Source organism: Mesoplodon densirostris, chromosome 7 (genome assembly GCF_025265405.1).
Source record: "Mesoplodon densirostris isolate mMesDen1 chromosome 7, mMesDen1 primary haplotype, whole genome shotgun sequence".
NCBI lineage: Eukaryota > Metazoa > Chordata > Mammalia > Artiodactyla > Ziphiidae > Mesoplodon > Mesoplodon densirostris.
In genome coordinates, this window is record NC_082667.1 from 54,748,000 (window position 1) to 54,772,581 (window position 24,582).

General features: G+C 35.5%; 1 protein-coding gene across 3 annotated transcripts in view; it reads left to right on the plus strand.

Annotated features, from left to right (window-relative positions):
• NARS2 (asparaginyl-tRNA synthetase 2, mitochondrial) overlaps positions 1–24,582 on the plus strand; it is a 150,740-nt gene that overhangs the window by 49,181 nt on the left and 76,977 nt on the right. For all 3 annotated transcript variants that reach the window (XM_060103966.1, XM_060103967.1, XM_060103968.1), the window contains one exon: positions 19,944–20,038. In XM_060103966.1, coding sequence (XP_059959949.1) covers positions 19,944–20,038 — 95 coding nt within the window. The remainder of the gene's footprint in view (positions 1–19,943; positions 20,039–24,582) is intronic.

Genomic DNA, 24,582 nt, shown 5'->3' on the forward strand with positions numbered 1-24,582 from the left:
TTGAACCGCCTTTGCATCCCTGGAATAAACCCCACTTGATCATGGTGTATGATTCTTTCAAAGTACTGTTATATTTGGTTTGCTAATATTTTGTTAAGGATTTTTACACCTATGTTCATCAAGGATATTGGCCTGTGATTTTCTTTTCTTGTAGTGTCCTTACCTGACTTTGGTGTTACCAGGGTAATGTTGCCCTTGTAATATGAGTTTGGAAGTGTTTCCTCCTCTTATTTTTGGAGGAGTTTGAGAAGTATTGGTATTAGTTCTTTCGGTGTTTGATGGAATTCACCAGTGAAGCCATCTAGTCCTTGACTTTTCTTTGTTGGGAGGTTTTTGATTATTGGTTTGATCTTTTTTACTAGTAATTACTTTGTTCAGATTTTCTGTTTCTCCTTAATTCAGTCTTGGAAGGTTGTATGTTTCTAGGAGTTTATCCATTTTTTCTAGGTTGTCCAATTTTTCAGTGCATAATTGTTCATAGTCTCTTATGAGTCTTTGTATTTATATACTATCAGTTGTAATGTCTCCTCTTTCATTTATAATTTTATTTATTGAGTCCTCTCTCTTCTTCTTGGTAAGTCTAGCTAATGGTTTGTCTATTTTGTTTATCTTCTTTAAAACAAAGCTCTTTTATTTTTTTCTATTGTCTTTTTAGTTTTTCTTTCATTTTTTTCCATTCTGATCTTTGTTATTTCCTTTCTTCTGCTAACTTTGAGTTTAGTTTGTTCTTTTAGAAAAGTACTATAATGTTTTGGTGGTCAGATTAATAGTTATCTTTGGGAAGGAAAGAGGAATTGTTGGGGGAAGGGACACTAGAGTCTCCTCAGATGTTACTCTTCTATCTTGTGATCTGGGTGGTAGTCACATAGGCATTAATTTTGTGATAAATCATTGAGGCGTACTTTTTCCTTTTCTGCATTAGTGTGTTGTATGTCACAACAGAAAAGTTATAGAAAAAAGAGCACATTATAAGGTTTTTAGTGGTATTTCAGCAAACTGCTTTTAGTAGAAACAGACTATTTGTGTTTCATAGGTAAATTATTACCAACTTTTTAAATGCATTAAACCTCGCTACCCCTGCATCAAAAAACTGCTTTTTCTAGAGTTTGAACATGTTTAGAAGTTGAATTTTTTGTTTATATCAAGTGAGATTATATTCCTTATTGCTAGTATAGTATGCTTCAAAGTTCCTAATAAGGAATGTTTTAGATAATATGGTGATAATTAAGTCAGCCCTGTTCCTCAGTATTTATTTAATTATTGGTTTTATCATTTAATTCTGAAACCTCTGGGCACATTTAAAAAGTTTAAAAAATAAAAATAAAACCCCCCACATTCCTATTTCTGAGTTTTATCTTTGCAGTAAAGAAGTGAGAGTAGTGATCAAGTTGTATCCTGTATGAATACAAACAACCTCCTCAGCTTCCTGGTGTTACATGCGTTCTGTCTGAAGAGTTCCTTTTTTTTTTATGAATTTATTTATTATTATTTATTTATTTATTTTAGGCTGCATTGGGTCTTTGTTGCTGCACGCAGGCTTTCTCTAGTTGCGGCGAGTGGGGGCTACTCTTTGTTGTGGTGTGCAGGCTTCTCATTGTGGTGGCTTCTCGTTGCAGAGCACGGGCTCTAGGTGCTTGGGCTTCAGTAGTTGTGGCTCATGGGCTCTAGAGTGCAGACTCAGTAGTTGTGGCACACGGGCTTAGTTGCTCTGCGGCATGTGGGATCTTCCCAGAACAGGGCTCGAACCCGTGTTCCCTGCATTAGCAGGTGGGTTCTTAACCACCACGCCACCAGGGAAGCCCTGAAGAGTTCTTTATCTCTCTATTGTTTACATTTGCTGAGACTAATAGAAAAGAGACCATTTCTCTTGGCAGATGAAGGATATAGCATGTTGATCACAGAGATCGATATGTTTACTGGCTTTTTTTAAAACAGACTTTACTTTTTAGAGCAATTTTTTTTTTTTTTTTTGGTAGTGCCGCATGGCATGTGGGATCTTAGTTCCCTGACCAGGGATCAAACTCATGCCCCTTGCATTGGAAGCATGGAGTCTTAACCAGTGGACTGCCAGGGAAGTCCCTAGAGCAATTTTAGGTTGACAGTAAAATTGAGTGAAGATACAAATATTTCCCATATAGCCCTTGCCCCCACCCATGCTTAGCCTCCCGCATTATCAACATCCACCAGAGTGGTACATTTGTTACAACTGATGACTCTACATCGACACATCATTATTCATCAAAAGTCCATAGTTTACATTATGGTTCACTATGTGTTTGGACAAATGCATAATGAGCTATATCCACCATTATAGTATCATACATAATAGTTTCACTGCTCAAAAAATCCTCTGCCTCCATGTTCTACCTGTTTATCCTTCTCTCCTCCCTAACTCCTGGCAACCACTGACCTTTTTACTATCTCCATAGTTTTGCCTTTTTCAGAATGTCATATAGTTGGAATCATATAGTATGTAGCCTTTTCAGATTGGCTTAGTAATATGTATTTGTTTCTTCCATGTCTTTTCATATCTTGATAGTTCATTTCTTTTTAGCATTGAATAATGTTCCATTATCTGGATTTATCACAGTTTATTTATTCATTTACTGAAGCACATCTTGGTTGCGTCCAAGTTTTGGCAATTATGAATAAAACCTCTGTAAACATCTGTGTGCAGGTTTTTATGTGGACATAAGTTTTCAACTCCTTTGGGTAAATACCAAGGCGTGCAATTGCTGGATCGTATGGCAAGAGTATGTTTAGTAAGGAACTGCCTAAGTAGCTGTGCCATTTCACATTCCCACCAGCAATGAATGAGAGAGAGTTCCTGTTGCTCCGCATCCTTGATAGCATTTGGTGTTGTCAGTGTTCTGGATTTTGGCCATTCTAATAGATGTGTATGGTATTAACTGGCTTTTCAGCATGCTTGGCCAGGATACTGCATGTGAGTTATTTTCTATGGATCACATGGTTTGTACCTCCATATTCAGCCATTAAAATGAGCAGCAGTTAGGTTTATTATTTTTTTTTAGCAATCTATGAGCCAGTTTTTTCCTGCAGTATTGGTACACCTAAAGAAATAGGAAACTTAGGGAAAGTTTTGTAAGTTCCTTCAGGCTGTTAACAGAGCAGTTGATAAGTGAGTGAATAAATTAGGACTTTGTCAATGTAACCTCCTTCAGACATATTCACAAGTTTCAAAAACTCTGTAGGTCAAAGCTTCATATTAAATAACTTTTGTTTCACATTGTTAACCCATGAAATTTAAAAATATTGGAGTTCCTTAGGGACATTGTATCTTACTCATTACTGTATTCCTGCATTAAGCCTGGTACCTGGCACATACTAGTCACTCTGTAAATATTTATTGAACTGAAAAATGAATTGAAGTAGGACCCGGAAATATGGGAGATATCTATATTTGAGATGAGACACAAATTTATTTATCAGTGGAGAAACCTTGGAAAAGTCTCCATGTTAATGCTAAGGAATACATTCATCAAAAATGCTTGAGTAACCAGGAATTAAAATATACTATAAAGCCTCTAAATTAAAATGGTGTGATATCAGTACACAAATAAACCAATGGGATAAAACTGAAAGCTCAGAAATATACCCAAGTTCATGTGGAAATATATAAAGATACTATCTCAAATCACTAAAGTAAGTGGTGGTAGGTCAACTTGGTGGCCGTATACAGATCTTTTTCTACTTACAATGGGGTTACGTCCATAGTTGGGCAAAATCATCTAACACAAAGCCTGTTTTATAATAAAGTGTTGAATATCTCATGTGATTTATTTAATATTGTACTGAAAGTGAAAAACAATGGTTTTATGGGTACAGAATGGTTAAGTATATCGTTTTTTACCCTCATGATCGCGTGGCTGACTGAAAGCTGCAGCTGCTGCCAGCATCATGAGTATCGTGCTAGCAGGGAAAAGAGCAAAATTCAAATTTTGAAGTACAGTATCTACTGAATGCGTATTGCTTTCACACCACTGCCATGTCGAAAAATTGTAAATCAGACCATAGAGGACCATCTGTAATTGTGTCAATCAGAGATAAGTTGAAGAATTTTTATTACATTGTGTGCAGGTTTTTATGTGAACATAAGTTTTCAACTCCTTTGGGTTGAAATTCTCCTAAGAATTTTTATTTACATTGTGGCAGATAGTGTGATGTGAGTATATGTTGGTTTTTTCTCTTCTTAGTCATGAAATTAATACACATCAGTGAATACATGTCAATCCCAATCGCCCAATTCATCATACCACCGCCTCCATCCCCCTGCCCCTTAATGTCCATACGTTTGTTCTCTACATCTGTGTCTCAGTTTCTGCCCTGCAAACTGGTTCATCTGTACCATTTTTCTAGGTTCCACATATATGCGTTAATATACGATATTTGTTTTTCTCTTTCTGACTTACTTCACTCTGTATGACAGTCTCTAGATCCATCCACGTCTCAACAAATGATCCAATTTCGTTCCTTTTTATGGCTAAATAATATTCCATTGTACATATATACTACATCTTCTTTATCCATTCGTCTGTCGATGGGCATTTAGGTTGCTTCCATGACCTGGCTATTGTAAATAGTGCTGCAACGAACATTGTGGTGCATGTGTCTTTTTGAATTATGTTTCTCTCTGGGTATATGCCCAGTACTGGGATTGTTGGGTCATATGGTAATTCTATTTTTAGTTCTTTAAGGAACCTCCATACTTTTCTCCATAGTGGCTGTATCAATTTAGATTCCCACCAACAGTGCAAGAGGGTTCCCTTTTCTCAACACCCTCTCCAGCATTTGTTGTTTGTAGATTTTCCGATGATGCCCATTCTAACTGGTGTAAGGTGATACCTCATTGTAGTTTTGATTTGCATTTCTCTAATAATTAGTGATGTTGAGCAGCTTTTCTTATGCTTCTTGGCCATCTGTATGTCTTCTTTGGAGAAATGTCTATTTAGGTCTTCCCATTTTTGGATTGGGTTGTTTGTTTTTTTAATATTGAGCTGCATGAGCTGTTTATATATTTTGGAGATTAATCCTTTGTCCGTTGATTCATTTGCAAATATTTTCTCCCGTTCTGAGGGTTGTCTTTTCATCTCATTTATGGTTTCCTTTGCTGTGCAAAAGCTTTTAAGTTTCATGAGGTCCCATTTGTTTATTTTTTGCTTTTATTTCCATTACTCTAGGAGGTGGATCATAAAAGATCTTGCTGTGATTTATGTCAAAGAGTGTTCTTCCTGTTTTGCTCTAAGCATTTTATAGTGTCTGGTCTTACGTTTAGGTCTCTAATCCATTTTGAGTTTATTTTTGTGTATGGTGTTAGGGAGTGTTCTAATTTCATTCTTTTACATGTAGCTGTCCAGTTTTCCCAGCACCACTTACTGAAGAGACTGTCTTTTCTCCATTGTATATCCTTGCCTCCTTTGTCATAGATTAGTTGAACATAGGTGCATGGGTTTATCTCTGGGCTTTCTATCATGTTCCATTGATCTATGTTTCTCTTTTTGTGCCAGTACCATATTGTCTTGATTACTGTAGCTTTGTAGTAGTCTGAAGTCAGGGAGTCTGAGTCCTCCAGCTCCGTTTTTTTCCTTCAAGACTGCTTTGGCTATTTGGGGTCTTTTGTGTCTCCATACAAATTAAAAAATTTTTTGTTCTAGTTGCATAAAAAATGCCTTTGGTAATTTGTTAGGGATTACATTGAATCTGTAGATTGCTTTGGGTAATATAGTCATTTTCACAATATTGATTCTTCCAATCCAAGAATATGGTATATCTCTCCATCTGTTGGTATCATCTTTAATTTCTTTCATCAGTGCCTTATAGTCTTCTGCATACAGATCTTTTGTCTCCCTAGATAGGTTTAATCCTAGGTATTTTATTCTTTTTGTTGCAGTGGTAAATGGGAGTGTTTCCTTAATTTCTCTTTCAGATTTTTCATCATTAGTGTATAGGAATGGAAGAGATTTCTGTGCATTAATTTTGTATCCTCCTACTTTACCACATTCATTGATTAGCTCTAGTAGTTTTCTGGTGGCATCTTTAGGATTCTCTATGTATAGTATAATGTCATCTGCAAACAATGACAGTTTTACTTCTTCTTTTCCAATTTGGATTCCTTTTATTTCTTTTTCTTCTCTGATTGCTGTGGCTAAAACTTCCAAAACTAGGTTGAATAATAGTGGTGAGAGTGGGCAACCTTGTCTTGTTCCTGATCTTAGTGAAAATGGTTTCAGTTTTTCACCATTGAGGACGATGTTTGCTGTGGGTTTGTCATATATGGCCTTTTTATTATGTTGAGGTAAGTTCCCTCTATGCCTACTTTCTGGAAGGTTTTTATCATACATGGGTGTTGAATTTTGTCAAAAGCTTTTTCTGCATCTATTGAGATGATCATATGGTTTTTATTCTTCAATTTTTTAATATGGTGTATCACATTGATTGATTTGCGTATATTGAACAATCCTTGCATCCCTGGGATAAATCCCACTTGATCATGGTGTATGATCCTTTTAATGTGTTGTTGGATTCTGTTTGCTAGTATTTTGTTGAGGACTTTTGCATATATATTCATGAGTGATATTGGTCTGTAATTTTCTTTTTTTGTAGTATCCTTGTCTGGTTTTGGTATCAGGGTGATGGTGGCCTCATAGAATGAGTTTGGGAGTGTTCCTTCCTCCACAATTTTTTGGAAGAGTTTGAGAAGGATGGGTGTTAGCTCTTCTCTAAATGTTTGATAGAATTCACCTGTGAAGCCATCTGGTCCTGGACTTTTGTTTGTTGGAAGATTTTTAATTACAGTTTCAATTTCATTACTTGTGATTGGTCTGTTCATATTTCCTATTTCTTCCTGGTTCCGTCTTGGAAGGTTATACCTTTCTAAGAATTTGTCCATTTCTTCCAAGTTGTCCATTTAATTGGCATAGAGTTGCTTGTAGTAGTCTCTTAGGATGCTTTGTATTTCTGCGGTGTCTGTTGTAACTTCTCCTTTTTCATTTCTAATTTTATTGATTTGAGTCCTCTCCCTCCTTTTCTTGATGAGTCTGGCTAATGGTTTGTCAATTTTGTTTATCTTCTCAAAGAACCAGCTTTTAGTTTTATTGATCTTTGCTATTATTTTCTTTGTTTCTATTTCATTTATTTCTGCTCTGATCTTTATTATTTCTTTTTTTCTGCTAACTTTGGGTTTTGTTTGTTCTTCTTTCTCTAGTTCCTTTAGGTGTAAGGTTAGATTGTTTATTTGAGATTTTTCTTGTTTCTTGATATAGGCTTGTATAGCTATAAACGTCCCTCTTAGAACTGCTTTTGCCACATCCCATAGGTTATGGATTGTCGTATTTTCATTGTCATTTGTCTCTAGGTATTTTTTTATTTCCTCTTTGATTTCTTCAGTGATCTCTTGGTTATTTAGTAATGTATTGTTTAGCCTCCTTGTGTTTGTGTTTTTTACGGTTTTTTTCCCCTCTAATTCATTTCTACTAATTTTTTTTTTTTTTTTTTTTTTTGTGGTACACGGGCCTCTCACTGTTGTGGCCTCTCCCATTGCGGAGCACAGGCTCCGGACGCGCTGGCTCAGCGGCCATGGCTCATGGGTCCAGCCGCTCGACGGCATGTGGGATCCTCCCAGACCGGGGCACGAACCCACGTCCCCTGCATCGGCAGGCTGACTCTCAACCACTGCCCCGCCAGGGAAGCCCCCTCTAATTCATTTCTAATCTCATAGAGTTGTGGTCAGAAAAGATGCTTGATGTGATTTCAATTTTCTTAAATTTACTGAGGCTTGATTTGTGACCCAAGATGTTATCTATCCTGGAGAATTTTCCTTGCACACTTGAGAAGAAAGTGTAATCTGCTGTTTTTGGATGGAATGTCCTATAAATATCAATTAAATCTATCTGGTCTATTGTGTCATTTAAAGCTTGTGTTTCCTTATTAATTTTCTGTTTGGATGATCTGTCCATTGGTGTAAGTGAGCTGTTAAAGTCCCCCACTATTATTGTGTTACTGTCGATTTCCTCTTTTAGAGCTGTTAGCAGTTGCCTTATGTATTGAGGTGCTCCTGTGTTAGGTACATATATATTTATAATTGTTATATCTTCTTCTTGGATTGATCCCTTGATCATTATGTAGTGTCCTTCCTTGTCTCTTGTTGCATTCTTTATTTTAAAGTCTATTTTATCTGATATGAGTATTGCTACTCCAGCTTTCTTTTGATTTCCATTTGCATGGAATATCTTTTTCCATCCCCTCACTTTCATTCTGTATGTGTTCCTAGGTCTGAAGTGGGTCTCTTGTAGACAGCATATATAAGGGTCTTGTTTTTGTATCCATTCAGCCAGTCTGTGTCTTTTGGTTGGAGCATTTAATCCATTCACGTTTAAGGTAATTATCAATATGTATGTTCCTATGACCATTTTCTTAATTGTTTTGGGTTTGTTTTTGTAGGTCCTTTTCTTCTGTTGTGTTTCCCACTTAGAGAAGTTCCTTCAGCATTTGTTGTAGAGCTGGTTTGGTGGTGCTGAATTCTCTTAGGTTTTGCTTCTCTGTAAAGCTTTTTGATTTCTCCATCGAATCTGAATGAGATCCTTGCCGGGTAGAGTAATCTTGGTTGTAGTTTCTTCCCTTTCATCACTTTAAGTATATCATGCCACTCCCTTCTGGCTTGTAGTGTTTCTGCTGAGAAATCAGATGTTAACCTTATGGGAGTTCCCTTGTATGTTATTTGTCATTTTTCCTTTGCTGCTTTCAGTAATTTTTCTTTGTCTTTAATTTTTGCCAGTTTGATTACTATGTGTGAATATATGTTTTTCCCCAAGGAATATCAGGATAATAATGCTATGGTAATTTTTCATCTCACTCTTATCCCATCTTCAACATATTTCTTTAGTATTTAGTAAAGCCCTTTAGTATTTTCTCTGATTTGGGAAAAATAGTAGAATATAAAAACGTTTTTTAAAGTACTATACAGTGAAATCGATTTTTGGAATTAGAGCTTTCATTTATTGTGTAAAATATTTTTTAACATAAACCAACCAGAATACTTTGGTATCTCATTACTTGCCTCAGGCTTACTGATCTTTGTCATTATGGGTTTTTTGACAGTGCATGAAACACTTTTAATTTTTATTTTATTTCTTTAATTATGTTTAGCTTAATTTAGTTATCTTTTTTCTTTAAGGTATAGCAGAAATATAATCAGAGATTTGGAAAGTTTATTTTTAAGTTGGTTATTTTGGATCTTAGAACTCTTTTTCCCTTACAGAAATATATAATAATTATATTCACAGGACAGCCATGAGACTATTTAATACATCATATAGATAAAAATACTACAACTATTAATGTAAACTTAGAGAACACTCTAGTAATTAGAACAAAAACAGTGAACCTGAATAAAGTAAAATATTTTATGCTTGAAGAAAATAGGAGAATGAAAAGTATTAACACTTGTGGGGATTACACAATAATATGCTATACATTTTTAAGAGCTGGAAATACTGATCTGTGGTTTTTTGTAACTTTAAACATACAGAAAAGCACAGAGAATAATACTATAAACAACCAAATGCCATCACCCAGCTCAATGTTTTGCTTCAGGAACTTTTAAAAATAAATAAAACACAGCATTTTTTAGTATTATGTTTAATTTTTACTTGTGACTCTCACAGTGCTTGATGTGGGTTTGGATCATTTAAAGACTTGCAAGCATAAAGAGAGAAGGAAATGAAGCTGTCCCAGAGGTAACTAGAGATTTGTTAGAGAGCAGAAAGGTATATGAGAGAATATATGGAGAGATGCCTCCTTTGGAACTAAGTGAGGCACAGTCTTGAGAAAGGTGAAAAAGGTAATGTTGAAGAGCTATTTTTTTCAGTGATCAGAAGATTATATTGATGATACTATCTCATCATCTTTTCTAAATCTTTCTGTTTGATGGATGTCAGAATTAGGGATTTGCTGTTGGGAAGGTAGGAAGAGGATAGATGTTTTTTGTATTTAGTCAAAAATGGTATTTGATTATATAGGATATCTACAAATTACGTGTTTGTGAGTGGGAGTGGATAGGAGGAAGATAGAATCATAGTGGTCACACAGTTTACATTTCTGAAGAAAATGAAAAATTTCCTCTAAGCTACTTTAAACATACAACCATATACTGTATTGAAAATACATTCTCTCCCTTTTGTGTTGTTTAGAATGCTTATCAGTGTTCAGCTGATGGTGATACTAAAGAAAAACCACAGAAAACACCTATTTACAGTTGTGCTAGAAAAGTAATGGAGAATTATTTATAAGCAATGTAGTTTAAAAAGTTAATATAAGAAATAATTTATTTCTGTAATAGTACCTGCTTATCAGTACCTTTGTTTGAAAACAAACATGACACTAAATGTGCACTAAAGATATCTTTTAGAGCAGCAATGCCATGACACTTTGCTAGAAGCTTTTATGGTTCCTTGTGCTTCTTCTCATTGCTGATCCCCTCACTCACACTTGACATCACTCTTTTGGTCAACAAACATTTATGGAGCAATTACTTGTCTCTGGCACTTTGCTAGGTGCTTAGCATACCAACATGTATAAACTCAGTTCCTACTCAAAGAACTCAATATCGTTTGGCCTTCTCTTCTTTTGGCTTGCCCCAACTATTTTCATTATAAATAGAGCAGTGTTAGACTTTACTAACCACCTGTATTTTTCCTGGTATTTGACTTTGTTCCATACTTTGTTCTTGGCTTTTTGATTTTCCGATTGGTGCTGACCGGAGTAATCCACACCACTATAGGACAAAAGTTTAAATTGTTAGTGTTTATGTGATCAAGAATACACAGGGGGGGGGCTTCCCTGGTGGCACAGTGGTTGGGAATCTGCCTGCTAATGCAGGGGACACGGGTTCGAGCCCTGGTCTGGGAGGATCCCACATGCTGCAGAGCAACTAGGCCCATGAGCCACAACTACTGAGCCTGCGCATCTGGAGCCTGTGCTCCACAACAAGAGAGGCCGCGATAGTGAGAGGCCCACGCACAGCGATGAAGAGTGGCCCCCGCTTGCCACAACTAGAGAAAGCCCTCTCACAGAAACAAAGACCCAACACAGCAAAAGTAAATAAATTAATTAATAAAACTCCTACCCCCAACATCTTCTTTAAAAAAAAAAAAGAGAGAATACACAGGGAATAAAACCAGTATACTTTTTATTCTGCGTACTTGCTGATAGTACCTCTGAGTCCCTCTTAACAAATATGCTATTTTAAATTTATTTTTTGAACAGGTAATGTAGTTTATTGTTCAAAAGGTACCAATTTAAAAGTGCAGAAGGGAATTCCCTGGCAGTCCAGTGGTTAAGACTTCGCCTTTCAATTCAGGGGGTGCAGGTTCGATCCCTGGTTGGAGAGCTAAGATCCACATGCCTCGTGGCCAAAAAACCAAAACATAAAACAGAAGCAATATTGTAACAAATTCAATAAAGACCTTAAAAATGGTGCACTTCAAAAAAAATCTTTGAAAAATTTTTTTAAAAATCAAAGCGCAGAAGGATTCCATCATACCTTGTTCCCCAGTAATCTAGTTTCCTTCCCCAGAATCAACCATTGTTAAGTATTTCTTATGACTCCTGGAAATAATGTGTGGTTAAGAATAGAGATTCTGGACCCCGACCACCTTGGTTCATGTTGTCATATTAGGCAAGTTAAGTTATTAACCTCTGTGTCTGTTTCCTTCTCTGTAAATGGGGATACTAGTACTTACTTCATTGGATTGCTTGTAAACTCCTTAGCACAGAGTAAATGCTAAGTGCATATTGGCTATGGTTGTTTTTGTAGAAGTATGTGTGTCTGAATGTGTATTTTTTTAACCTCAGGAATACAGAATTTAGTTTAACATAATTTTCTTTCACGGCACACTGTCATTATAGGTCTTTGCAAGGCCCTTGTATCCTCTCACTGTGTAATGAAACCATTTATTCTTTCCTGTGAGACTACAGGTCATTTGAGTGGTTCTGATCTGGGTTTGGCTTAGTCAGCTGATGGATTGACTGGGAGCTGGGCAGTCTAGGATGGCCTCATGTGGGATGACCCATCTCTTCTCCACATGTCTCTCAAATTCCTCCATCACAATAATCAGGGTGTGATCTCTTTGGTGGCCTAGGTCCAAGAAAGAATGTGAACTTCATAAGCATGTTTTTAAGCCACTATTTTTGTCAATTTTGTTACCATGCCATTGACCAAAACAAGTCACATGGCCAAGCTCAGGGTTAGCGTATGATATGCCAAGGGATGCTGATATAGAGAAGTGTGATAAATTAGAGCCATTAATGCAATTAATCTAACACAGTCCACTCTGTAGTAACTGCAGTCCAACACTTGGTGGTTATCATAGAGCTACTGTTGGTCAGTAGTAAGGAGACAAGCTAGAAATTAGAGATCACCAAGCACCACGGTGAATGTGTGTCACTGTGTCAGACTGCCACAGTCTTCTGAGATTAATGACTTCAATTTCATTTTCTCCTCTCAAATCTTATGCACATTCCTCTCCAACAATAGATGGCCAACTGTAACCTGGAACCATGCAGGAAAGGGGATTCTAGGAAACACAATCCTCAGTTTAGGTGGGAGTAGTAATGCCAAGCTGACAAAACGCCATCCAGCATAACCCCTTTCTTGTTTTAATTTTTCCTCTTTATCCCAATCCCCACTTCCATTCCTTATATTCTCTTGGAGGCACTCACTTTAATATCTTTGATATATCTTTTATTATGTATATAGCCTCATAAAATGTGAGTGATCTTTTATGTATATTTTAAATTTACATTAATGATAATATGTATCTTATTTTGTTTCCTACTTTTTTCCATTTAACTCTTTGTTTTGAAATCTATCCATGTTGCTATAGGTACATCTATTTGTTGCTTATCATTGCTGCAGAATATTCATTGATATTTGTCTGCTACAATTCACTTACCCTTTCTAGTAATAGACCCTTAGGTTGTTTCCAATTCTCAGTTACACCCAGAAAAAAAATACTGCAATAAATAGTTTTATACATATTCCCTAAGAGACTTGTGTGAAAATTTCTTTAGAATGGATATCCAGGACTGGAGTTCCTTGATCATGGGGTATATACATTCTGAATTTCACTATGTTATCCAGAATAGCAGTGCCAGTTTAGACTATATTGACATTACCTGAGGGTTCCTGTTTCCCTATGAAGTAGTTTTTTATAGATTTGTAACTTAGTGACTTAAAACAACATCTCTTTATTAGTTCACAGCTCTATAGTTCAATAGTACAGAATGGCGTGGCTAGGATCTCAGGGTCTCACAAGCCCAAAACCAGTGTGTCAACTAAGCTTTCTATGTTCTCATCTGGAGCTTGAGGTTCTCTTCCAAACCCATTCTTGCTGTCAGTAGAATTCAGTTCTTTGTGGTTGTAGGACTGAAGTTCCCATTTTGCTGCTGGCTGCTGGCCAGATTGCTCTCAGCTCCTAGAGACTGCTCTAAGCACCTTTCCCTGTGTCTTCCTCCATCTTCAAGCCAGCAACAGCATGTCAAATCCTTCTCATGCTTCAAATTACTGACTTACTCTTCTGCAGCCAGCTGTAGAAAACTTTCTGCTTTTAAAAGGCTCACGTGATTAGGTCACGAACACCCAGAAAATCTCCAAATCCTGAGGCCATCTGATTTGGAACTTTAATTAAATTTGCAAAATCCCTTCATATCAGTACCTGGCTTAGTGGTTGAGTAAACCAGGGGCTCAGAATCTTCGGACATATCTTAGAAATCTGCCTACCACATCCTGAATCTACCTCTACACTTGATATTTTACAACTTTCTAATCTTTGTCAGTTGGATATATGTAATGAATTCTTCTTAAAATGCCTTGTTTTAATTTGTGTTTCTCTAATTCGTAGTGAGTTTGAGTGTTTCTTCATACATCTTAACCTTTTGAATTTTCTTTTCTGTAAATCTGCTTTTCATATCCATTGTCCAGTTGGGGAGCAGCTTATTTTCTCTTTCTTGTTTTCTTCACAGGAGGTCCTTATATTTTCTGTCCATTAATCACTTGTCAGTTCTAGAAGCTGAAAATATTTTATCCATAATACAATATGTTGTTCTGTTTAACTGCCTATATCTTCCTTTATTAAATAGAAATTCTTAACTTTAGTGTTGCAATTTGAGGATCTTTTTTAAAGAAGTCCATCTCCACTGGCAAAGTCACAAAGTTGGATACTTAATTCATATATTTTTATTCTTTCTTCATTACTAATGGAAGTATTTAAGATTGTGAATCTTAAATTTGCAATCCCATGTTAGTAATTTTTGACCCTGTCATGTCTAATAATTACTTGTTTATGTATGCTTTTTAAAAAATTGAGATGAAGTTCATGCAACATAAAATTAACCACTTTAAAGGGTATATTTCAGTGGCATTTACTACATTTACAGTGTTATACAACTACCACCCCTATTAAGTTCCAAAACATTTTCATTATCCCAAAGAAAACCTCATGCCCATTAAGTAGTCACTTCCCATTTACCCTTCTCCCCAGACCATGGCTTTCACCGATTAGTCTCTATGGATTTACCTACTCTAGATATTTCATATAAATGGGATCATACAATATGTAGCCTTTTATGTCTTTCTTTTACTTAGCATAGTGTTTTCAAGGTTTATCCGTGTTTTAGCATATATAAGTACTTCATTCCATCTTATGGCTAAATAGTATTTCATTGTTTATATATACTATATTTTGTTTATCCACTTATCCATGTTTCCATCTTTGTCTGTTGTGAATAGTGCTGTTATGAACATTAATGTACAAGTATCTATTTGAATACTTGGATTTTTAAAATTTTTATAACTTTTTAAAATTGAAGTATAGTTAATTTACAATCTTGTGTTAGCTTCAGATGTATAGAACAGTGATTCATTTTATATTTATGTATATTATTTTCCAAATTCTTTTCCATTGTAAGTTCTTACAAGACATTGAATATAGTTCCCCATGCTAAACAGTAGGTCCTTGTTGTTTATCTGTTTATACATAGTAGTGTGTATATGTTAATCCCACACTTCTAATTTATCCCTCCCTGCCCTTTCCCCTTTGGTAACCATAAGTTTGTTTTCTGTGTCTGAGTCTATTTCTGTTTTGTAGGTAACTTCATTCATATCACTTTTTTAGATTCCACATATAAATGATGTCATATGATATTTGTCTTTCTCTTTCTGACTTACTTCACTTAATATGATAATCTCTAGGTCCATCCATGTTGCTGCCAATGGCATTATTTCATTCTTTTCTGTGGCTGGTAAAATTCCACTGTGTATGTATATACCACATCTTCTGTATCCATTCATCAGTCGATGGACATTTAGGTTGCTTCCATGTCCTGGCTATTGTAAATAGTGCTGTAATGAACATGTGGTACATGTCTCTTTTTGAATTATGGTTTTCTCTGGGTATATGCCCAGTAGTGGGATTACTGGGTCATATGACAGTTGTATTTTTAGTTTTTTAAGGAACCTCCATACTGTTTTCCATAGTGGTTGTATCAATTTACATTCCCACCAACAGTGCAGGCAGGTTCCCTTTTCAGCACACCCTTTCCAGCTTTTATTGATTCTAGGTTTTTTGATAATGGCCATTCTGACCGGCATGAGGTGATACCTCGTAGTTTTGATTTGCATTTCTCTAATAATTAGTGATGTTGAACATCTTTTCATGTGCCTCTTGGCCATCTGTATGTCTTCCTTGGTGAAATGTCTATTTAGGTCTTCTACCCATTTTTTAACTGGATTGTTTGCTTTTTGATATTGAGCTGCATGAGTTGCTTATATATTTTGGAGATTAATCCTTTGTCAGTTGTTTTGTTTGCAAATATTTTCTTTCATTCTGAGGGTTGTCTTTTCATCTTTTTTATGATTTTCTTTGCTGTGCAAAAGCTTTTCAGTTTCATTAGGTCCCACTTATTTATTTTTGTTTTTATTTCCATTTCTCTAGGAGGTGGGTCAAAAGGATCTTGCTGTGATTTATGTCATAGAGTGTTCTGCCTATGTTTTCCTCTAAGAGTTTTATAGTGTCTGGCCTTACATTTAGGTCTTTAATCCATTTGGAGTTTATTTTTGTGTATGGTGTTAGGGAGTGTTCTAATTTCATTCTTTTACATGTGGCTGTCCAGTTTTCCCAGCACCACTTACTGAAGAGGCTGTCTTTTCTCCATTGTATGTTCTTGCCTCATTTGTCATAAATTAGGTGCCCATATGTGCATGAGTTTATCTCTGGGCATTCTGTACTGTACCATTGATCTATATTTCTGTTTTTGTGCCAGTACCATACTGTCTTGATTACTGTAGCTTTGTGGTATAGTTTGAAGTCAGGGAGCCTGATTCCTCCAGCTCCATTTTTCTTTCTCAAGATTGCTTCGACGATTTGGGGTCTTTTGTGTTTCCATACAAGTTGTAAGATCTTTTTGGTCTAATTCTGTGAAGAATGCCATTGATAGTTTGATAGGGATTGCATTGAATCTGTAGATTGCTTTGGGTAGTATAGTCATTTTCACAATATTGATTCTTGCAATACAAGAACATGGTACATGTCTCCATCTGTTTATGTCATCTTTGATTTCTTTCATCAGTGTCTTATAGTTTTCAGAGTAAAGGTCTTTTGTCTCCTTAGACAGGTTTATTCCTAGGTATTTTGTTCTTTTTGATATGATGGTAAATGGTATTTTTCCTTAATTTCTCTTCCCGATCTTTCTTTGTTAGTGTATAGAAATGTAACAGATTTCTTTATATTAATTTTTATTCAACAACTTTACCAAATTCATTGATGAGCTCTAGTAGTTTTCTGGTAGCATCTTAGGCTTTTCTATGTATAGCATCATGTCATTGCAAACAGCGACAGTTTTACTTCTTCTTTTCCAATTTGGATTCCTTTTGTTTCTTTTTCTTCTCTGGTTGCTGTGACTAGGATTTCCAAAACTATGTTCAATAAAAGTGGCGAGAGTGGGCATCATTGCCTTGTTCCTGATCTTAGAGCAAGTTCTTTCAGCTTTTTGCTGTTGAGTATGATGTTAGCTGTGGGTTTGTCGTATATGGCCTTTATTATGTTGAGGTATGTTCCCTCTGTGCTTACTTTCTGAAGAGTTTATTTTATCAGAAATGGATATTGAATTTTATCAAAAGCTTTTCCTGTATCTATTGAGATGATTGTATAGTTTTTGTTCTTCAGTTTGTTCATGTGATGTATCACATTGATTGATTTGCGATATTGAAAAATCCTTGCATCCCTGGGATGAATCCCTGGGATGAAGGATGGTATACAATACTTTTAATGCATTGTTGCTTGAATACTTGGTTGTAATTCTTTTAGACATAATACCTAGAGGTAGAATTTGTATGTTGTATATATAATAATTCTTGTTAATCTTTTTAAAGAACCACCAAAGTCTTTTCCCAAGTAACTGCACCAGTTTACATTTCTAGTTTCATCCCATTATGTTCATAAAAGATAATTTATCTGATTTGTTGAGATTTGTTATGTTCTAGCATATGGTCGATCTTGGACAGTGTCCATGTGTACTTGAAAAGAGTGTGCAGTCTGCTATTGTTAGGTGGAGTCTACCATTTTTAAGTTTCCTCTTTCTTGATGCAGCATTTGTTTGGTGACTTTAAACCTTTGACTAATTTCCAGAGTTCCCACTGTTGATGCTTATAGTTTTTACTCATTATTTTCAGTTTTTCTGTAGAGAGATAGGCCTTTGGAGCTACCTATCCCACCATTTTAAGATTTTTATTTTTTTGATGTGGTCCATGTTTAAAGTCTTTATTGAATTTGTTACAATATTGCTTCTGTTTTTTTTTTTTTTTTTTTTTTTTTTGCGGTATGTGGGCCTCTCACTGTTGTGGCCTCTCCCATTGCGGAGCACAGGCTCCGGACGCACAGGCTCAGCGGCCATGACTCACGGGCACAGCCGCTCCGCGGCATGTGGGATCTTCCCAGACTGGGGCACGAACCCGTTTCCCCTGCATCGGCAGGCGGACTCTCAACCACTGCGCCACCAGGGAAGCCCTGCTTCTGTTTTTATGTTTTGGTTTTTTTGCCACCAGGTATCTTAGCTCCCCGACCAGGGATCGAACGTGCACCTCCTGCCTTGGGAGGTGAAGTCTTAACCACTGGACCACTAGGGAAGTCCCCAGCAATTACTTTTTAAAAAAATATTTTATAATGTCCCTTTAATATCCTGAAATAAAATATATAGGTAATACAACTTAATACATACAGAAAATTTTAAGTCACTGTAATGCATTCACTGTAATATAAAGGAGAACTGAAAGGAAGTAATTTATAAAAAAGTAGTATGAATTTCATATTTAAATGCTTACATATGACATTGGAAGGCATAATGAAGTAGTGATATGTTTTTAACTTTAAATAAGTTGGATTTAAGAGATATAAGAAGCTCAGACATCATTTTGTACAAATGCTAATAAATGAGAGACTAAAATCAAGTCCTAAATATTAAGACTTTTTTATATGTGCAGGAGATGAGAGAAATCATTTTTAGAGAAGTGAGGATAAAACACCAATACAAATTATAGACTAAAGAGGTGAGGGAAAGGAGAAAGTATAATATTCTTATAAGTGTGCTGGGCCTGATTTGAAATATAATTATTTAGTAAATAGTGAAGAAATACCAGAGAACATGTCTCTTATTTTGAAATCCTAACATAATTCGAATATTTTAGTATTGAGTATTTAAGTCCTTGGAAACAATATCCTTTAAGTGATAATGGGTTTCAAAGATGATTTTTTGAAAAGCAATAATAGGACATTTAGGACCAGATAAAGGTAAGTTTTAAAAATAATAGGCAATTACAAAATAAATGAATGATTTCAGTTGGTAATTTTACACTAGATTTCACATTCATATACACACATAACCATACATGATATGCAATATTTTTAGAACAACCGATGGAGTTAAATAAGATATCTTCATTTCATGTGTTTCTATAATTCAGTAGTTGGTACTAAGTCTCTTAAAAGGAGTCTTACATCCTGTGTTGAAAATTTTATATTGGCTTTGTTGCTTTTACAGCACTTGTTATAGTGCACCATTACAGAAAGACATTTTCAGATCACAATTTGAAATACAAGAGTAGGTAAATTAGCTTCCTTCCCCCAAATGGATATAATGGTCATAACTTGATCTAGAAGCTTTCTTAATTATACTATTTAAATTATGTTTGATCTCCAAATAATTTTTTATCTTAACTGTTAATAAGTGTTGGCTGACGTATTTCCTGTCAGTTTCAAATGGAATAATCACTCTATCTATACTGTAAGTTCATAAAAATCTTTAAATGTTCATCATATCTTTTAAAGATATGGTCCTGCTTTATCTCCTAGTTGTCGGGAAGAGTAAGTGAAATTAATGTGTTTAAAAGTTTATAAAAATCTGTATTAAAAGCGTTACTATTAATAATTTAATAATAATATGACAAGACATGTTTTAGAGGCTATTCCCTTAAAATTAAATCTCAGTCATGGGTCAGAATTTTAAAAGACTATGTAATGCCTCACATTTAAAACTTCTAATTCATAATTTCTTAATAATTCATAATTTCAGCTTGCCCCTCAATCAAAATCAGTTTTTAGGAAGGAGTATATTTTGTGACAAAAATAGTTTGTCTTTTGGTTGTTATATGTTTTGAAAAATATGGAGCAAACTTCCTTGAACTTAGCACTTTCCAAGCAGGAATTTTCTCTTTTAAGTGTATACTGAAAGCTGCCTTTTTTTTTTTTTTTATAAGAATGAACCTGTTCTCATATATGTTTAATAGCATATGATTTTTTAGTTTTGGCACAAATGTGAATGTGAAAAGCAGAGCAAAACATGTAATAGCTTTTTATGGCTTGTGTTTTCTTTTGCAGCCTTCAAGCAAAATAAAGGTACCTGAGGAGAATTTCTTCAATGTTCCTGTTTTCTTAACTGTCTCAGGACAACTTCATCTAGAAGTGATGTCAGGGTACAGAGTTTTCTCTTTTGCTTTAATGGACTACTGATGTTGGTTGGGTGAGAGTGTAATAATGTTTTCTTTCCTGATGCTCAAACCTAAAAATTGTAATTCATGTTTGTGATTAGTCCACTTCAATTCACTAAAAGTACATTTAGATTGACAAATTTGACAATATCCAAATTTCTTTCTAAAAAAATCACATTAGTCTAGACTTTGGTTTTTGGTGAAGAATGTAACACTGGAAATATGAAGTTGTGGTTTTTTTTTTCTTTTTACTAATCTTTCTTTGCTTAAATCTCAAAACACATAATCAAAATATAAGTATAATTAATCATGTTTATGAAAGTAAAGGCAGTTATAATTTACACCTAAAAATTATAAGAGAGGTACCTGGAACAAGTGGAAGAAAAAATATTTTTTTAATAATTGGTTTAAAGAAAGAAAATTAACCCACAAAGTCATCATGGGAGATAAGTGCCCATTTAGAAAGTATTAGAAGTCAGATCACATTAATTTTAGCCACTCTCAGACCTCTGGAAAGTCACTACAATACTTTTTGCCCTATTTCTTTCTTTTTGGAGATTGGAAAGGAAAATCTTTAAAGTCCTGTCTAAATCTTATATTCTCTGATTCTGTGGGTAATTTCTTAATGCCGACTCAGCAAGTACTGAGTCTCCTACGAAGATGTATATATCTTTGTTTTCTCATACAGAACTTGAGACTTAAAAATCTCTTCAGGAAATGGCTCCAGTAAAAACAGGGAATCTTGTATTTCCCATTGTTTTTAAAATGCGCGGGGTGGAAAAACAGGGGAAATAGAATAGTGTTCATGTTTATTTTTTTTACAGACTTTACTGGCAAGATGGAGAGTGTCAATGGTGGAATAAAGAGGGTCTTGAAAATAATATATACTTTACTTAGATTTACCTTTGACAAAGATATTATTTAATAATTCCAATAACCAAATAATTGACAACATTATCAGAATACGGTGCAGAAAAACTATAATCATAATAGCCCTGTGAGATTGTAGGATTTGCAGAGCTGTATGTGGGAAAGGCCATGTCAAGCATGTCATGGAAAGTTCCTTATGCCTGTCAAAGTATAATTTTAAAAAATTAAAAACATGATTCATAGAAATAAAATATTTTATTCAATTCAGTAATTACTGAAGAAATAAGTAAAATAGTAAGGCTAGTTCAAAGACCATTTGCAGAGCTGTGGATTCATACGCATTTAATAAAAGAATTTTAGAATAAGATTGCTAGTTTAGTTATGAACTGCTTAATGTCCCACAGACCGATAAAGCCTAACCTTTGGAATTTTCTCTTCTACCTGAGAGAAATGATTTGCAACTCTACTGGACAAAAATCTATAAGTGAACATGTAACTTTACTTAATCTAGGATATTTAGTTTGATAGTAAATAGAATAATGGAGCAAAGTTCATTCCCCTAGGTAGTTAAATAACCTTTGAGTGGGTCTGTGTCCCCACATTACATTGGAAGGATGTTCTGTCTACCTTTTAGCTTAATCCAAGTTTTGGATAACCTTTCTTAACAGCCTTTCATTATTCATTTCTTTTATCTGTAAAGTTAGAGACAACATATATTCCCCTCAGAAGTGTCATAATATGGGAAAGGTATAAATTTATCAAGTTTCTTGGTTATAATATCACTAGTGGATTAAATATGTTCCCTCTTTACCAGTAAAGTGCAGTGAACCAAAGAACACAATGTACAGTGAAACTTGACAGAAGATTATAGTGGCAGAATATGAGGTTTTATATTTTTAATGTGTTATGAAGTATTTCTGTGTCAATCAAATGTTCCTAGTTTAATATGCATAGTTGTAGTACTATTAATATACAGTACATCATGTTTCAGATTAATACATGATTTAATCTCCAGTAAGAAATTGTTAGTCTTCTTTCTAAAGAAGACTAAATTTGTCTAAATTTAGTTTTTCTAAATTTTATTTAACAGATGTTTAAAATGGAGTAAATGGTAGTTAAATTTAGAAGGTTAACATTTTCCAAAAGGATATCTGTGTTGGTTTAGTGGGTTCATGGCTCCATTTTATTTATTTTATTTGTTTATTATTTTTGGCTGAGTTGAGTCTTCGTTGCTGTGCACAGGCTTTCTCTAGTTGCGGCGAGTGGGGGCTACTCGTCGTTGCTGTGCACGGGCTTCTCATTGTGGTGGCTTCTTTTGTTGAGGAGCACGGGCTCTAGACGCACAGGCTTCAGTAGTTGTGGCACATGGGCTCAGTTGTTGTGGCTCGCGGGCTCTAGAGCACAGGCTCAGTAGCTGTGGCGCACGGGTTTAGTTGCTCTGCAACATGTGGGATCTTCCTGGACCAGGGCTCAAACCTGTGTCCCCTACATTGGCAGGCAGATTCTTAACCACTGCGCCACCAGGGAAGCCCTATGGCTCCATTTTAAAGTTTAATTTTGTTGTTGTTGTTTTTAAAATAAACTTTCTATTTTTGAATAATTTTTAAATGTAGAAAAGTTGGAAAAATCGTGCAGACTTCTTATATACCTCTCACCCAGTTTCCCCTGTTGTTAACATCTTACGGTACCGTGGTACATTTGTCAAAACTAAGAACCAAATGTTAGTACATTACAATTAACTAAATTCCAGACTTTATTTGGATTTCGCTGGTGTTACATCAATGCCTTCTTCCTTTTTCCAGGATCCACTGCAGGGTACCACATTACATTTAGTTGTCATGTTTCCCTAGTCTCATGTAGTCTGTAACAGTTTCTCAGTCTTTCCTTGTTTTTTATGACTTGCAGAAAGTATGCCAATCTGTATTTTTCTGATGTTTTTCTGAAGTTTTAGGGGGGGGTAGAAAAAATACCACAGAGGTGAAGTGCTCTTCTTGTCATATCATGTCACGGGGACTTGATATCCATATGGTGCTATTAACCTTCATTACTTGGGTGAGGTAGTCTTTGCCAAGTTTCTCCACTGAAAATGTACTGTTTTTCCCTTTCTCCAATCTATTCTTTGGAAGTGAGTTACTAAGTACACCCACCCTCACTGGAGGTAGGAGTGAAGGGTTGGGAAGTGGGAGATGGAATTATGCTTCATCTCCTGAAGGGGGGAGTATTTGGAATTCTTCTGTATGGATGATTTGTTGTCTTTTTGCTCTTATGTGTTTATTTATGTCATCATTTATATCAGGATGGACTGATGTATATTTTATGGTTTGGGTTATATTTCAATGCTGTGCTATTTACTTTGTTGCTCAAATTGTTTTAGTTGTTGGGAATTCTTTCAGATTAATTCTTGTATCCCTTTCACATGCCCCTATCCTTCTGTCTTTTGAGTACTTCCTTATTTTCTGGCACTATAAGATACCCCAGATTTGTTTGTTAGTTTGTTTCATTTTGTTGTGATTGATGAACCTACACTGATGCAGTACTATCACTCAAAGTCCATCGTTTACTTAGGGTTCACTCTTGGTAGTGTATGTTCTATAGGTTTGGTCAAATGATGTCATACAGAATAATTTCACTGCTCTAGAAATCCTCTGTGTTCCTCCTATGCATCCCTCCCTCCCTCCTAACCCCTGGCAATCTTTTTACTGTCTCCAAAGCTTTGCCTTTTCCAGAATGTCATATAGTTGGAATCATACAATATGCAACCTTTTCAGATTGGCTTCTTTCTCTTAGTAATATGCATTTAAGTTTCCTTCATATCTTTTCATGGCTTGATAGCTCGTCTTTTTTTTCTTTTTTTAACATCTTTGTTGGAGTATAATTGTTTTACAGTGTTGTGTTAGTTTCTGCTGTATAGCAGAGTGAATCAGCTATATGCATACGTATATCCCCATATTCCCTCCCTCTTGTGTCTCCCTCCCACCCTCCCTATCCAACCCCTCTAGCTGGTCACAAAGCACGGAGCTGATCTCCCTGTGCTGTGCAGCAGCTTCCCACTAGCTATCTGTTTTACATTTGGTAGTGTATATATGTCCATGCCACTCTCTCACTTTGTCCCAGCTTACCCTTCCCCCTCCCCCTGTCCTCAAGTCCATTCTCTACGTCTCTGTCTTTATTCCTGTCCTGCCCTAGGTTCATGAGAACCTTTTTGTTTTTTTTTTAGATTCCATATATACGTGTTAGCATACTGTATTTGTTTTTCTCTTTCTGATTTCACTCTGTATGACACACTCTAGGTCCATCCACCTCACTACAAATAACTCAATTTCATTTCTTCTTATGTCAGAGTAATATTCCATTGTATATATATGCCACATCTTCTTTATCCATTCATTTGTCGATGGACACTTAGGTTGCTTCCATGTCCTGGCTGTTGTAAATAGTGCTGCAGTGAACATTGTGGTACATAACTCTTTGAATTATGGTTTTCTCAGGGTATATGCCCAGTAGTGGGATTGCTGGGTCATATGGTAGTTCTCTTTTTAGTTTTTTAAGGAACCTCCGTACTGTTCTCCATAGTGGCTATATCAATTTACATTCCTACCAGCAGTGCAAGAGGGTTCCCCTTTTTCCACACCCTCTCCAGTATTTGTTGTTTGTAGATT